At 35.3% G+C, this 13,140-nt stretch overlaps 1 protein-coding gene across 3 annotated transcripts in view; it reads left to right on the top strand.

The window, feature by feature from the left end:
• RUNDC3B (RUN domain containing 3B) overlaps positions 1-13,140 on the top strand; it is a 109,245-nt gene that overhangs the window by 8,049 nt on the left and 88,056 nt on the right. For all 3 annotated transcript variants that reach the window (XM_036328287.1, XM_036328286.1, XM_036328288.1), the window contains exon 2: positions 5,986-6,101. In XM_036328287.1, coding sequence (XP_036184180.1) covers positions 5,986-6,101 — 116 coding nt within the window. The remainder of the gene's footprint in view (positions 1-5,985; positions 6,102-13,140) is intronic.

Below are 13,140 nucleotides of genomic sequence, written 5' to 3'. Positions count from 1 at the left end.
TGTACATCTGAAACTAATAAATAATAAAAAAATTAAGAGTAGTTTGAATAGTGCTTTCCTTCTTCTCATTGTATAACTTAATATATGGAATAAGCATATTTTTATGCCATGACAAATGGACATATTCCCTTCTAGGTTTAAATCAGTTTTCAACACTTTATCCTTTGCACTTTCAAAGTTGTGAAAATCTCTCAGAGGCCCAATACTGTGAAGTGTTTTGTCGATGTCTCTTCCTTTGGGACATCTTCATCCTTTCGTCACAACCACTTTACTCATTTATGTTTGCCTTTAATAAGTTTCTCTGGCTGTATATCTAAATGACCTTGAACAGAATAAGCAGTGTCATTATTCCCATGATCAACTATTTCTTCCATAACTCCATTTGTGTCTGATTCAAATTTCACTTCTAGCATTATCACTTTCCATTTCTCTGCCATGTTTTCATCTTTGTTGGCCCATCACTCATCAATAATTCATTTTCATGAAACAACATGTGGGTTTATCACCAGGAGACAAGAAGACAACACAGCTATAGGCTTTGATTTCTGTGCATGAACTAATAACAGGTGCAAAGTGACCAGTCCTAGACAGACTTTGAAAAAAGTGATGTGATTGATCACTGATCAAGACCTATATTTGTTATTCACATGTGATCCTCTAACTAGAGAGCTAGCAGCATTTTATGCAATTACTCACAGTTAACATATAATAGTATTCTAATAGAAACCATGTTGTTATGAGACTTATTATTTAATTGTAGTAACTGAAATTAGTGCATATTGGAACTGTGCCAAGTATGGACTGAATTATTTATTTATTAATTACAAACAAAATAAACCCATTACTTGTTAGCATAGATAATATATTTTAATGAGAACTATTATTTTCCAAAATAACAAAAATGGCAAGAATAGCACTGTTTTACATCTTTGCAAATATCTTTAATCTTGTGTTTAATAGAAGATAACTAGATTCTCATATCTGCTTCTGCTTTCAGTCTATTCTGATATATACCATGTAGTCTCTGGAAAACTCCGAAATACGCTTGGTAAAAAATGAGAACCAAAAGAGCAAACAATGTCTTATAATTGTTAAGAAAATAATTTTGACCTTTCAAACCTCTGAAAGGGCCTGGGTCGAAGAGTACACCTGGCGATTCTTTGTATACAATGAAATCACTTTTATCTTATACAAATAGAATGATAGTAATTATATATCCTTGAGAAAATAATTACTCAGATAATTTTCAGTCTTTTTTGGTTCTGACAAATAACCTTGACTAAGAAAAGTTGAGATAGTAACATGTAGTTAAACATTAATCCATCTGTAACAACAGCTGGAGTTCAGTGGAGGAAGCTGTTACATAAAAGGAAAAAAAACCTAGGAAGTAACATTGATGAAGTTCTCTTGTACCAGAAACATAGTTAATTTAGATGAAATGCATAACTAAATGAATAGAAATAAAATGGTAAACAGAAACCAGATTAAAAAGGGGCTTGAAAACTTATTTTTATTTCTTATGTCCATTTCACCAGAAAAATGTTGCACATCCTCAGCAAACTTTGAGGATACTACACCAGAAAAACGTTGCAAATCCCCAAAAACTTTGAATGTCCCCATCAAACTTTTTAAGTAAGATGTTCTTGTCCAGTAAGATATAAATTTTTAGGAAAAGTGTTCCTAAAATGAATAAACAAAAACCACACATCTTCACCTCCACCTTTGACCTAAATGGAAGGAAACTTCTGAATGTGGAGTGTTTCTCTATAATCTTTATTAGATGGAATTGAATAGGAAAAGCTGACTCTGCAATCACAAAGAGGAGTAACGTACTGCTTTAGAAAATCACAGTATCTCAGATATTAATCTACATTGGTGAAATAAACTGAAATTATATTTAAAAAGATAAAACTAACAAAGTGCTTATTTCATCAAAAGAGCTAGGTTAGAATTCAACCACCTATAACAGCAGTCTGATGAAATTTTAGTCACTACTGTCCTTCAGGACTAATACAAAATTACCTAACAAATTATCTACTTTGTAAAATGCAATAGCTGTGGAGAGTAACATGTACATTTCTGTAGGATCCAGAGCCATATACAGATCATTAAGTAGTCAATAAAATAAGAGTCTTTTTTCATCATGTTATCAGTAGTTTATATTTCTATAGAAGACAATATCTGCATGACAAAAACCTAAGATGGTGAGTCTCAGAATGCTAAATTACTTTTAACTCAAACTCTCCCTAAAAACTAAAACGAAAGCAAAATCCAAATATCACAAAGCACATCATTACACAAAATTTCTGTTATTTCCAAGCAGAAAGATATTTTCAGGGTGAAAAAGCAGTTTAAATAATTTGTAATATATCAAAGTGAATAATGCAGAAAAAGAATATTTCTCAGCTTTGTTTCATCAATTATACCCTGTTCTCTTGCCAACACAAACCTAAATTTCAGAAGGTGAATTAGATCCTTAAGTCTAGCTAGCCAAGTCTTCCCACTCACCACTTCTCTAGAATCGTGTAGCTAGCTCCATAATTCCAGAATCTTTTTGTCCGTAACACAGTAAGCTAAGATGTGCTATAAAAACCAAATCTGTAAAATGAATTTTAATACATTTAAAAAATATCACACAGATGCTGAGCTATTTCCTGATAATGATGATGTTAATATTAGTCATCTATTTCTTAAAGAGGACTGGTTTTCAAATAATAAAATGATAATTTGATGAATGTCTAAAAATATCAAATCAAGTCTAAGTAATAGCTTTTACATAAGAACTTGGAAAATAAAAAATTTCATAAAAGGGTCTTACAGTTAAGTGCAGTTCTTTTTTAATAAATATTTTTAATTTTTCAATTAGAGTTGATGTACAATATCATATTAGCTTCAGGTACACAACTCAGTGATTAGAGATTATATAACTTACTAGAGGCCTGGTACATGAAATTCATACGGGGGGTGGGGGGGTGTCCCTCAGCCCGGTCTGCACTCTCTCCAATCTGGGACCCCTCAGGGGATGTCCGGGTCTGCTGGCTCCTAACTGCTCACCTGCCTGCCTGATTGCCCCTAACCACTCTGCCTGCCTGCCTGGTCGCCCCTAACTGCCACTCCCCTGCTGGCCTGGTTGCCCCTAACTGCCCTCTTCTGCCAACCTGGTCACCCCTAACTGCCCTCTCCTGCTGGCCTAATTGCCTTTTACTGCCCTCCCCTGCCGGCTTGGTAGCCCCTAACCACCTCTGCCTCAGCCCCCGCCACCATGGCTTTGTCTGGATGGATGTCTGGAAGACTTCCGGTCTTATTAGCATGTTACCCTTTTATTAGTGTAGATGAAGTGATCACCCCAATAAATCCAGTCTCCATCTGACACCATACATAGTTATTACAATATTATTTTTTAATCCTCTCCTGAGAAAATTTCCATTTATTTTTAGAGAGAGGGAAAGACAGAGAGGAATATTAATGTAAGAGAAACACAGGGCCTGGGCTGGGGAGGACCCTGCAAATGAGGTCCATGCCCTTGACCAGAATCGAATCCAGGACCCTTTGGTCCATAGGCTGATGCTCTATCCACTGAGCCAAACTGGGTAGGGCTACCATATTATTGACTATATTCCCTATGCTGTACTTAACATCCCCATGACTATTCGGTAACTACCAACTTGTACTTCTTAATCCCGTCAACTGTTACACCGATTCCCTCAACCCCTCCCATCCAGCAGCCATCAAAATATTCTCTGTACCTATAGGCAGCCTCTTTGTGATTTGCCTGTTCATTTGTTTTTTAGATTTCACATATAAGTGAAAGCATATGGCATTTGTCTTTTCCTGTCTGACTCATTTCACTCAGCACAATACCCTCTGGGTCCATCCATGTTGTTGCTGATGGGGAGATTTACTGATTATTTATAGCTCAGCCATATTTTATTGTATATATGCACTACTACTTCTTTATCCACTCATCCATCAGTGGACATTTAGATTGCTTCCATATCTTGGTTATTGTAAATAATGCAGCAATGAATATATGAATGCATATGTCTTTTCAATTTAGTGTTTTGGATTTCTTTGGGTAAATACCCAGAAGTGGAATTGCTGGGTCCTTCTTTGTCTCTTATTATAGCTTTTTTTTTTTTTTTTAAAGTCTATTTTGTCTGGTATAAGTATTGCTACTCCAGCTTTTGTTTGTTCATTTGTTTCTATTTTCATAAAATATTTTTTCCCATCTCTTTACTTCCAGTCTCTGTGTGTCTTTCAATCTGAAGCAGTCTCTTGTAGACTGCATATGTAAAGATCTTGTTTTGTTATCCATTCAACCACCTATGTTTTTCGAATGGAACATTTAACCCATTTGCACTTAAAATAATTGTTGGCACACATGTTTTTATTGCCATTTTATTATTCATATTTTTAATCTTTTTTCTTCTTCTTAAAAAAGACTTTTTAACATTTTTTTGTAATTCTGGTTTGGTGGTGATAAACTCCTTTAGCTTTCTATTGTCTGGGAAGCTCTTTACATGTCCCTTGATTCTAAGTGATAACTTCGCTGGGTAGAGTAATCATGGTTGTAGGTCCTGCTGTTCATCACTTGAATATTTCATGCCAATTCCTTCTGGCCTGCAAAGTTTCTGTTGAGAAATCAGCTGACAGTCTGATGGGAACTCCCTTGTATGTAACAAATTACTTATCTCTTGCTACTTTGAAGATTCTCTCTTTATCTTTAACATTTTAATTCTGATGTGTCTTGGTGTGGGCCTCTTTGGGTTCATCTTGTTTGGGATTCTCTGCACTTTCTGAACTTGTATGTCTATTTCCTTCTCCAGATTAGGGAAATTTTCTGTCATTATTTTTCAAATAGTTTTTCAATTACTTGCTCTCTTTTTTCCTTCTGGCACCCCCAAGATGTTAATGTTGGTACACTTGATGTTCCCAAAGTTTCCTTAAAATGTCCTCATTTTTAAAAATTCTTTTTTCTTTTTGCTGTTCTGATTGGGTGTTTTATACTTTCTTATCTTCCAAATCACTTATTTGATCCTCTGTTTCATCTCCTTTACTGTTGATTCTTTGTAATATATTTTTCAATTTCATTCATTGCCCTGAAGGAATTTATATTTTAATAATATAAAGATAGACAACACAAATAACGGCAGTAGGATAAATTGTAATTGTCTCTGGAGGGAGATACAAACAAAATATTAGTTTGCTAGGAATATGTTGCAGGGGTCCTCAAACTTTTTAAACAGGGGGCCAGTTCACTGTCCCTCAGACCGTTGGAGGGCCAGACTATAGTTTAAAAAAAAACTATGAACAAATTCCTATGCACACAGCAGCGGCAAAAACACCCGGCGGGCCAGATAAATGTTTTCGGTGGGCTGCATGTGGCCCGCGGGCCGTAGTTTGAGGACCCCTGTGTTAGAGGATAATCCTTCACTGAAGCGATGTTATCTGAATGGAGTCTTGGAAAATGTGTTGATTTTTGGCAGTCAGAAATAAGATAAAGGACATTCTGATGAGAGGAAAAAGTATAGCATACTTTACATATTTTTAAGTCTCCCTATTTATAGCTCATAAAAACTTTGGATCTACATATCATGAACACTGACATCAAAGTTTATTAAACGTTGTGCTTCAAAACTCTTGAAAGCATTTTGGTCTGATGCTCAAATTTCTTACAAGTAGTGTCATAGCTTTCAAGTATTTTGGAGTTAATAATTTAGGTCATTTTTTAAATTCTGATTTTAATAACTGTGAGGACAGTGGCTTAGTATAATGAACAGATAGTAAATATATAAATGAAAAGCCTGATATTTCTGTAAATGTTTCTATTTACACAGTGAATTTGAATAGAGGGAGTTTTCAAAATATATAATCTTATATAGTATTTCTCTAATACCTCCCCAAATTGCTTTCTTCCTGTTTTTGCTACTTGGGTGAATAAATCAACTCTGCTTAAAAGCAATAATAATCTCCTTTTTTTCTTAGGTTTTCTGTAAAGACCCTGATTGATCGGTCCTGCTTTGAGACAATTGATGATTCTTCTCCTGAATTTAATAATTTTGCAGCTATTTTGGAACAGATTCTAAGTCACCGGCTAAAAGGTAATAGCACAAGTGTATTATTTATCTCCCAACAGCTCTCTTTTTAATAAGCTTGAAGTTTTAGAAATGATACAGTCTGGTGTGATTTAGATAGCAACCATGCCAAATCATGAGAAGCATAAAAGTGATTTTAGAATGCATAATCTTTTGGCCTATGTTCCTGGGAAAGAATCTCTGTTCTCAGATGTGTATCCATTTCTAGGATGGATTAAAAATACTGAATGTGTACTTTGAAACTCATAGTCATAGTAAACTGTGATTCATTAGATTTTTTCATTAGAAAAAGAACATATGTGCAATAAAATAAGTCAGTATAAGAATTTATAAGAAAAGGGTTAAATAATGTCCTTAGCCTATTAGCTCTCCATTACCAATTGCAGATGTTAATAGAATATGTAACTTCCATAAATTTACTATAATGAAGATTACTTTAAAATGTTGTTTTGTTCTTTTGTTGTGAAATGTGTTTAATGAACATACAGAAAAGTACATACAATATATGGTTGATTATGGAAATAATTATAAATTCCCACTCTCCCACTTCCCTCTACCCACACTCTAAGATACTCTTACATGATCACACCCATATTCCTTTCCCCAGCGTAATCATTATCCTGATCTGAAGAATGATCATTTCTTCACCCTTGTGTGGTTCCCAGAACCCCTTTTCCTATATGGTTCCATAATGAAGTTTGGATATTTACATACACGTTCATGAATGAGAATGACTTATAATTTTTTCCTATTGTTTTTTGTTGGGTTTTGATATCAAGGTTTTGCATAAAATAAGTTAAGGAGTATTTCCTCTCTGTCTATGTTTTGGATGAGTTGTGTGAGAATTATCTGTTACTGAAAGTTTAAACAGAATTTTCTGGTAGAGCCTCTTGGGCTTTAAAATTTTTTTCTTACATGTATATTTTTTACTATCATTATAAAAAACTACTCATTCAAGCTTTTTAATGTCATGATACTATTCAGGTTTGGAGAATTATAACTTTATAAAAATTAGGTTGGTCATAAGTCATGTTCTTTTAACATTATATAGTCTTACTAATTTTTAAAAATTGACTTGAATCAATTACCAACACAGTGGTATATTAAAATCTCTGAGATAGTGGATTTCTCTATTTCTCCTTATAGATCTATAAATATTTCCTTTGTCTTTGAGACCATATCTTAAGCACATAGAAATTTAAATTTATTAAGACTTCTTGATAAATTGAAACTTTAATCACTATAAAGTGACCCTTTTTTTACTCTTTTTTTGGTATTAAAGTTCATTTTGTCTGCTCTTAATATAAATAAATAGGCATTTTTTGTGTTTAATTTAAAAATAATGAGTATATTAATTGCCACATGCAAGGAGCACAGTCACTTTCTATAAGTAATTAAAATAAAAGCTTAAAATAAAAGGTAGCCCATCTCTAAAGATTAGTAGATGGTATTTTAATCAATTTACAAAGAATCATCTAGGCATTAAATTTGATTGCTTAATCTCTGCTTCATTAAACTTTGAAAAAGTTTTAGCAGTAAGTAGGTTAAAAAGAGGTATGTGAAAAGAAATGCTCTACTTTGGTTTTCTTAAAATAAATCCATAAATACATTTATGTCAAAAACATAAATCTCAAAATTTAAAAGGGAAGATGGGAGCTATATTCTTTCAGAGTTATAAAATATTTTTAATTAGAAATATAGATCTAAACTATAGCTGATAATAGCAAGATATCTATATAAAAGCCTAAGTGACAGGACCGAACAAACCAGATGACCGGAACAACTGGTCGACCAGTCACTATGATGCGCGCTGACCACCAGGGGGCAGACGCTCAATGCAGGGGCTGTCCCCTGGTGGTCAGTGTGCTCCCACAGCCAACCTCTCATGCGCCCTACCCCCGGCCGCCGGCTCCCATGTTAGGCCTCGATCGCTGGCCAGGCCAAGGGACCCCACCCGTGTACGAATTTGTGCACTGGGCCTCTAGTTATATAGAATAAATATTAGTAAGAATAATAATTTATTACATTAATTCTGTAGTCTAGTCTTCCTAAAGGAAACTTGATCATTAGATGTTTTCAAAGTCTTTAGTATCTTTACAATATTAATGGCATAGTTTCAAATCAGTACTCTGTTTTGGTAATATAACTTATGAGAGTCTCAAATTTAATCTAAAGGTTCTATTCTCTGCTTTTTGATGTTAAAATAAACAAATTTTACTATGAGTATTTATTAAATCACAGTTTAGCAGTCCTGTGGGTTTGTGAAAAAGGGTTGAATTTAATTACATAGAGAAACAAAATCTGAATTCAGTCGGCCCTTTGCAGTTTAAAAGGTGGTCCATATAATCACTAATGCTTTTCTATTAGAAGTTGATTATTTTAAATTTAAAAATGGTTACTTTTTTCTTATGTTTGCTGTTCTGTATTTCTTAAATTTTCTGCCATTAATATATTACCTTTTATTAAAAACTTTTTTAAAGCAAAGGATATGAGAGTATTTTTTTAAAAATATATTTTATTGGTTTTTTACAGAGAGCAAGGGAGAGGGATAGAGAGCTAGAAACATCAATGAGAGAGAAACATCGATCAGCTGCCTCCTGCATACCCCCTACTGGGGATGTGCCCGCAACCAAGGTACATGCCCATGACCAGAATCGAACCTGAGACCCTTCAATCCACATGCCGATGCTCTATCCACTGAGCCAAACCAGTTAGGGCGATATGAGAGTATTTTGAGATACTGCCATGGTTTCTATGTTGTGTGGTGATTATATTTTTATATTTTATTTATAAATTTATAAATGATACCTGACTAAAAAACACATGTAATATATAGAGTCTGATGTTTCTAATGTTCGCAAATTGTTTTTTTTTTAATCGGAAGATCTTAATTCCTGTGATATACCATTTAACATATGATTGATCCATTCACAAAATACATAAACAACTATCAACAGAAAACAATTAGGCCACGTTGAGCTATCCATGCTGAGTGATCAGATGGACTTTCTACAAACTGGACCCCTTCTGCACACCTGCCTGTCACCTTCTGAGTCATGTCTCAGCAAAATATAGATCAAAGACTTTTAGAATTACGTCTAATGGTGAATGTTATTTCAGAGAAGACAGTGAACTAAACTGTGTTGAAAATAGAATCTCTAGTTGATTTATGATGCAAATTTCACTAGTATTAAGGCAGTAATAAAGATGATACAGTGAGATGTGTGTTAATTTTTTAAGCTATATAAGATTAATTATTCAAAAGTTTTATTTTTAAAAGTATATTTTTATTGATTTCAGAGAGGAAGGGAGAGGGAGAGAGAGAGAGAAACATCAATGATGAGAGAGACTCATTGATGGGCTGCCTCCTGCATGACCCACACTGGGGATCAAGCCCAGGCATATGCCCTGACCAGGAATCGAACTGTGACCTTCTGGTTCAGAGGTCAACGCTCAACCACTGAGCCAAGCTGGTCAGGCAATAATTCAAAACTTTTCAAAAACATTTCCTGTGTGTGTGTGTGTGTGTGTGTGTGTGTGTGTGTGTGTGTGTAGGGGAGGGGGAGGGGAATCGGGATTGAGCAAAAAAGGAAAAAAAAAAGAGGAAAAAACTCATGGACATGGACAACAGTGTGGCGATTGCCAGGGGGGTAGGGAATGGAAAGGAAAGAGGGGGTGGGAGGAGGTGGAGAGGGTATTGGGGGGATTAATGGTGATGGATGGAGACTTGACTTGGGGTGGTGAACACACAATGCAGTGTACAGATGATGTGTTGTAGAATTGTGCACCTGAAACCTGTATAATGTTGTTAACCAATGTCACCCCAATAAATTCAGTAAAAAATGCTTTAGATTAAAAATTATAAAATGAAATAACATAAAAAAATAAAAACATTTTCTGTAGATCAAATATTGTGGTCACTGTCATTAATATATATATGAATCATGAAATGGTTCTGTAACTTTCAAGAGAAGGTATTTTAAAGATTTAAGTGTGTAGAGACTTACATATATTATTTCTCATTTTTTAGTGTTCTAATATGTAGCAAATAGATCTTACTTTTGGAGAAGTTACATGATTATTTTTGGAGAAGATAGTACACTGTGTTCACTTAAACTTTAGTTATATAATTAATTTTTCCAAGTACAGATTTAAAATATATTACTTCATGGGTTTGTAAGGTTTACTTTCCTTAAGCTATTTTTTATTTTTGAAAGTGAAGAGCATTTAGTTTAATTACTAATTTTTTCCAGAGAAAGATAAAATCTAGGCACAACGTAGGCTATTCTGACAGAGGTAAAGTGGGGAGCTGAAACAGTTATCTGCTCCGCCCCTGAGTCCCCATTGTAGGAGCAAAGGAGGCTTTTAAAATGACCTACAGTAATCTTGTCTGCAGGGATCCTGCAGTAAAGGTGCCTTTTTTCTTTTTCTTTCTGGATTATAGCTGCAAACTAGGAGATTAATCACAGAATATAGAATTCAGAGACTCCAGGTCATCAGTTTGTTAATTTTTAAGAATTTCAATTGCAGTTTACATTTAGCATTATTCGGTATTAATTTCAGATGTCCCGCATAGTGGTTAGACAGCCATGCACTTCACAGAGTGGCCCTCCCAATATTTCAGGTGCCAGCTGGCTCCGTACAACATTACTGACTGTATTCCCCGTGCTGTGCGTTACATCTCTGTGAGTCTTTTGTAGCCACCAGTTTGCACTTCTTAATGCTTTCACCTTTTTTCGCCCAGTCGCCCCAAACTCCTTTCCCTCTGGCAACCATCAGTCTGTTCTCTATGCCTATGAGTCTTTTTCCATTTTGTTTATTCTGTCCTTTAAATTCCAAATATAAGTGAAATCATTTGCTATTGTCCTTTCTCTGTCTGAGTTATTTCACTAGCATAATACCCTCTAGGTCCATCTATGCCATCACAGAAGGTAAGATTTCATTATTTTTTACTAGTGGCCCAGTGCACGAATTCATGCACACTGAAAGTGAATTAATTAGGAGAAATTTTTTAAAAATGTATTTTATTGATTTTTTACTGAGAGGAAGGGAGAGGGATAGAGAATTAGAAACATCGATGAGAGAGAAACATCGATCAGCTGCCACCTGCACACTCCCCACTGGGGATGTGCCCACAACCAAGGTACATGCCCTTCACTGGAATCGAATCTGGGACCCTTGAGTCCGCAGGCCGATGCTCTATCCACTGAGCCAAACCAGTTAGGGTGAAGAAATATTTTAATATTGCTATTTGTCCTGCTCCCTGATCACCATCTCCTCCCTCTGCCTGCTGGCACCTGCGTTGGCACCGCTCGCTAGCCCTGCCCCCTGCTGACTGGTCATTCGCCGTTTGATCAGTTTGCATATTACCCTTTTATTATATAGGCTGCCTGAGTAGTATTCCAGTAGGTATATGTACCACAGCTTTTTTATCCACTCATCTAATGATGGGCACTTGGGTTGTTCCATATCTTAGTTATCTATAATAATAAAAGCATAATATGCTAATTAGACCAGATGTCCTTCCAGATGTCCTTCCTTCTGGATAAAGCTGCAAGAGGTGGGGGCCCAGGCAGAGGTGGCAGAGGTCCCCAGCCATGGTGGCAGCGGGTGGGGGCCAGGGCCAAGGCCCTTGCATGAATTTCATGCATCGGGCCTCTAGTTGTAAATAATGTTGCAGTGAATGTGGAGGTACATATATTCTTACAGATAAGTGTTTTGGGTTTCTTTGGATATATCCCCAAAAGTGGAATTGCTGGGTCATAAGGCATATCTATTTTTACCTTTTTAAGGAACCTCCACACTTGTTTTCCATAATGATTCCACCAATCTCCGTTCCTACCAATAGTGCACTTTTCTCTGCATCTTCACCAGTGCTTGTTATTTGTGGATTATTATTGATGATAACCATTCTGACATGTGTGAGGTGTTATCTTGTGGTTTTGATTTGCATTTTGCTAAAGATTGGTGATGATGAGCAACTTTGCATATGTCTATTGGCCATTTAGATGTCTTCTTTGGAGAAGTGTCTGTTCAGGTCTTCTTGCCACTTTTTAATTGGGTTGTTTTGTTTTTGGTTTGTTTTTCTAGTTGAGTTGTATGAGTTTTTAATAAATTTTAGATATTAACTCCTTATGGGATGTATCATTGGCGAATAGCTTCATGCATTCAGTAGGTTGTCTTTTCGATTTTGTTGATGGTTTCCCTTGCTGTGAAAAAACTTTTTAGTTTGTTGTAGCATGTTTATTTTTTCTTTTGTCTCCCTTGCGCAGGAAGATAAATCAGAAGAAAATATTGCTAAGAGAAGTATCTGTGATTTTATTGCCTGTGTTTTCATCTAGGAGTTTTATTATGGTTTTAGGTCTTATATTTAAGCCTTTAATCCATTTTGAGTTTATTCTGGTGTAGGAAGGTGGTCTGATTTCATTTTTTGAACTTCCATTTTAAAGCATAATCTTTCTCTCAACCCCATTTCCACCTCTTATTCTAAAAACCAGCGTAAATGCAGACTATATAAATGGGATGTCTTGTTGATGCAAGGCGAGGAAATCAGTCATTTTGCCTGCTCAGCAGTAGTTGCACCCCCTGACCTGCTTTCTGGAACTCCACAGCACCATTTCAGTTAGCACCACAGATAACAGACTAAGTATCACTACTCTAGTCTCTCTCCTACTGAAGCAGTCCATTTACTGATATTTCTTACTGGTGGATATGCAGTTGTTGTTTAAATATTTCTGATATTTTTTAGCTTAGGATAGCTAAATAGTTTACATTTTTGTGCAGTTGAAATTGTTAAGAAATTCTATGTATATGAATCCAAACTATCTGACCGTGCTTTCTGCCACCTTTTCCAAATGTGAGGCTAATTAATATTAAAATATTGCTATTACATAACTCTTTCTCCTCAGTTCCCCCCTTTTTTTCTACTAGGTAAGGTATCCCTAGTTCCTTTAATCTTTTGGAATCACCATAATCTTAGTTATCCTTCTGGTATATCACTGGTTTGTTAGTATTGCTCTTAAAAATCTGGTACATAAACTGAGTA

This window comes from Myotis myotis, unplaced genomic scaffold (genome assembly GCF_014108235.1).
Source record: "Myotis myotis isolate mMyoMyo1 unplaced genomic scaffold, mMyoMyo1.p scaffold_m19_p_11, whole genome shotgun sequence".
NCBI lineage: Eukaryota > Metazoa > Chordata > Mammalia > Chiroptera > Vespertilionidae > Myotis > Myotis myotis.
The sequence above is the reverse complement of the archived record's forward strand: the minus strand, read 5'-3'. Positions and strand labels throughout refer to the sequence as shown.